We start from the raw sequence: 4296 nt of genomic DNA, 5'->3' as shown, positions 1-4296 counted from the left end.
AAGAAAATGTAATTTCAGCTTTTATTTTAGCTTCAGGGGGTACCTGTGCAAGTTCTGACAAGGGTATATTGTGTGATACTGATTTCGAGGTACAATTGATCTCATCACCCAGGTAGTGAGCATTGTACCCCGTAGGTGGTTTTTCAGGCCTTGCCCTGTCTGGTAGGTCTTGATGTCTATCGTTGCCATCTTTGTGTCCATGCGTACCCAGTGTTTAGCTCCCACTTATAAGTGAGAACATGCAGTATTTGGTTTTCTGTTCCTGTGTTAATTCACTTAGGATAACAGCCTCCAGCTGCACCCACGTGGCTGCACAGGACATGATTTCGTTCCTCTTTATGGCTGCGTAGTATTCCATGGCGTGGAGGCACCACGTTTTCTCTCTGCAGTCCACCGTTGATGGGCCCCGGGGTTGAGTCCACGTCTTTACTGCTGTGGACAGTGCTGCGATGAACATACAAGCGCATGCATCTTCTGGATGAATGATTTATTTTCCTTTGGGCACATACCCAGGAATGGGATTGCTGGATGGAATGGTAGTTCTGCTTTAGGTTCTTTGAGAAGTCTCTACACTGCTTTCCACAGTGACTGAGCTAACTGACATTCCCCCAACCGTGGATAAGCCTTCCCTCTGTGGACCCACATTCTGAGGTAGGAGAGGAAGCTGTCCTATAGACACCCGGACTGTGGTTGCTTGGGGTTGTGAGGGCCTCAGGCCCATGATGTCCTGGAGGCTCCCACCGCGAACGCCTGGGGCAGATGCAAAATAGCGACTTTTCACTTCCACCACAATGAGAGAAAATCCCTTCAAATATGAGTCTGATTTCTAAAAGTCTGGGTTGCTATCTGAAATTTTCAGCAGACTTACCAGGGTCAATGTATATCCAACTTTTACTACCACAAAACTACTTTCAAAAAAGGAGTTTTATCTCTATGTGAAAAAATAAAATGTAATCATGGTTTTTAAAGTAATTATGAAAGATAAAAAATAAATAAGCAGTATATAAAATTTGGGAAAGACAGAGAAGTTACATGGAACGCAATTAAAATAAGCAATAATTCCATCATATAAAATAGCCGTATTAAAGTGTAGTACATATAGTTATAGTCTTTTTCTCCATAGATTTTAATGTACTTGTTATACAATTTGCATTCTGTGTTACATTTCACAAAATAACATAATTCCTCTTATTAGACTAAATATCTTTTTACAGTAATTTAACTGGCTATGTGGTTTTTAATCTATGAACATATCGTCGTGTGTCTTACTGCATGGAGAGTCATTTTGATTGCTGTCATTTTATCACTACCGCAAGTAGCTGCAATATGGTAATAATTTTAAGTTGAAATGTGAACCACTGAGTTATGATGGAATTTTGCAAATATACTTCTAAATTATCTTTTATTATTTGCAGGTTAATTCTATTTTGCTAAAACTACCACCTGTGTATTGATTCTCTTATGTTTTCTATGGTTTAATCATTTACTGTAATGGAAAAATATTTATTAGTAAATATGATCAACTTTGGGTAATTTGTGACTTCCTCCTCCAAATTGGCATCATGTTTCATAAAACTCAGAGAAGATGCACGGCCATCCTCTGTGTGTGCGACACGGTGGGCGAGCCTGGTGGACCGGGTTAGCGAGAACAGAGCATTTCTTCCTCCTCCACACGCCTCTGGGAACCTCTCGGTTTTCACCGCCAGTCTCGTTTCTCTTTGTAGTCCGTGGTGGGGAGCGGCAGCTGGCAGAGAGTCAACGCCCAGACGGCTGTGAGGTCCCCGAGGTATGCTGTGTTTGACCTCATGGAGGGGAAGTCGTACGTGTTCCGAGTGCTGTCAGCCAACCAGCATGGCCTGAGCGAGCCGTCGGAGATGACGTCCCCCATTGAGGCCCAGGACGTGACTGGTGAGCTGTCACCCTGGGTGGCCCCAAGTCAGGACGGGCTAAGAGTGGGGTGACACCAAATAGCCTTAAATTCTGTGAATAAAGACATTCATGTCATAAACGAGTTGAAGTTCAAATGGACTTAAAACTTCACTTTACGAGAGATTAAGAGCTCTCTGCCATGTTTTGTTTGGTTCTTGACATTTCTCCAAAGCTCCATCTTCTTTTCATGAAACCAGTAAGTGAGTTGAAAAATATGGTTAGGAAATGGTCACTTTCATTGTTTTATTTGAACTTCTTTTTAACTTTTATTTTAGGTTCAGGAGTCCATGTGTAGGTTTGTTACATAGTTAAACTGTGTCCTGGGGCTTTGTTGTCAAGATTATTTTGTCACCCAGGTACCAAGCCTACTAGCCATTACTGACTTTTCCTGCTCCTCTCCCTCCTCCCACCCTAGACCCTCTGATGGTCCCTCTTGGAAGGTTGCAAATACAAATTATAGAAATTCTGAATTGCAGTCCCTGGAGTCATAACTCCTTCATGGATGGCAATTAACTAGCATGTAAGCGGAGGTACCCTGGAAATCCCCAGAAGCCTTCGTGGGAGGCACGTTGGTGTCAGGAACACAGTTCTGAGTGCCTGGGTGCCCTCCTCCCTCTCTCTCTATGTCCTGTTTCCTGAGAAAGCCAGATATGGAAATGAACAAGGTCACGAGGCCAGCTGCCTCCAGGGCATCCTCAAGTTTCTATCTGGCTCTGGTTTTAATCAAAGCTCTTAGAACTCACACCCAGAACCGCAGGCTTGATGAGACCAGCTGTCTCTCAGCAGGGCCCAGCCTTCTTGTGCTTTATGACGCATGTGAAAAATGACAGTGTCCATCGTTGAGAAACACTTGGGGTGTGGCCCAGGTGGCCAGCACGGAGGACACAGGTGGCCCCAAGGCCTTACTGGACCCCAGTCCACAGTCCACTAGTGGGGCCTGGCACGAGATGAGAAGATCTAATGGTCAGGTCATGATTGAATTTTGAGTGCCCCTGGGAGATTCCAACAGATCTGATAAAATTGAGTCTTACTTTCTTAAAATTGGTTAATTTCCAGTCCAAAGAATAGTTATTACCCAGGTAGCCTCATCCCCAGTGCCAACAGAGGATCTTTTTAACTGCTTTGGTGGGGGACAGGAGGCTTTAGGATGGATGTCATCCTGTGTCTCTAGGAGTTGTGTGGAGCTTGGGAAGAGATAGGAGAGACCAGCACCTCCCAACGGCCCTTGGGTGGTCGGCCCCGGGCTCCTCTCCTGCTCCCGGACCCCTCATCTGAATTTCTTCCAAAGCCCCCAACCTGGCTGTCCAGTTCCCTGTGGAAAGGGCTGGAAGTTCTCTGGTACAGCTTCCAAGGCTCTGATGCCGTCTCACCGCTCCTTTTGTTTCCTACAAAAAGTTGTCCCTTCTGCTCCGGGTCGGGTTCTTGCTTCCCGGAACACCAAGACGTCGGTGGTGGTGCAGTGGGACCGACCCAAGCATGAGGAGGACCTGCTGGGCTACTACGTGGACTGCTGCGTGGCCGGAACCAACCACTGGGAGCCCTGCAACCACAAGCCCATCGGATACAACAGGTGCGGCCGCCTTCCCCAGCCCTGGAGTGGGTCCTGAAATAAAGCACGAGAAGCAAGACTGTTGAGGCCCCCGTGGCCCTGGCACAGGGAGTACCACGGCCACAAGGCCTCTGCATAAATGCGTCTGTGTTAGCCACGCGCGAGGACTGTATAATTTACAGTGTGACCACTTGGATGAGCTAGTTACTGCACTCGCTCATTTTGACCAAAACGATTTATTTATGGATGAAAGGAGAGTTCCAGAACCTGTTTTTTTTTTTTTTCTGACATAATTAGCACTTAGGCCTTTTCTTTGAATAGCAGAGTTAAAAATAGCGACTACAATGTGAAAGTCGTTTTATTTTTTTCATATTGATTTTTTTGAACTTGAAAGTTGCTTTGATCACGTGCCTGGTAGTTCTATTCTCTAGCGCCTGATGGAGACCCCACCGGGCGCCAACTCTTCACTTGTTGGGGGGTGGGGGCAGCTTGGGGGGATGCTGGCTGCTTTGCAGGGGAAAGCCAGTGATCCTGCCTTTGGAGACCCTTCCTCCTGCTGCCTGCTGAGTGTGTGCAGGGATGTCTGAGGTATTAGGCTTCTCTGCGATACACATCTTAGGAAAATGTCGGCAGCTGTCAGAACCACCCTTGTGGATGAATGATCAATTATGGCTCAGCCATTTCTCCTTTTACAGTCTGAAAAAAATACACTGTAAAAAGCGGTGGCTAACAAAAAGAGATGTCATCGAAAAGAATAACAATTAGATGTTCTTCACAGCCCACACCAAATGCAGAAATATCGATCAGAATAAGAAACT

At 45.9% G+C, this 4296-nt stretch overlaps 1 protein-coding gene across 1 annotated transcript in view; it reads left to right on the top strand.

Annotated features, from left to right (window-relative positions):
• MYOM2 (myomesin 2) overlaps positions 1–4296 on the top strand; it is a 117500-nt gene that overhangs the window by 48792 nt on the left and 64412 nt on the right. The window contains exons 15-16 of the mRNA XM_011968596.1: positions 1725–1908; positions 3325–3499. Of these exons, the coding sequence (XP_011823986.1) occupies positions 1725–1908; positions 3325–3499 (359 nt within the window). The remainder of the gene's footprint in view (positions 1–1724; positions 1909–3324; positions 3500–4296) is intronic.

This window comes from Mandrillus leucophaeus, unplaced genomic scaffold (assembly GCF_000951045.1).
Source record: "Mandrillus leucophaeus isolate KB7577 unplaced genomic scaffold, Mleu.le_1.0 Scaffold85, whole genome shotgun sequence".
Lineage (NCBI taxonomy): Eukaryota > Metazoa > Chordata > Mammalia > Primates > Cercopithecidae > Mandrillus > Mandrillus leucophaeus.
This window is presented reverse-complemented; position numbering and strand designations above follow the sequence as displayed.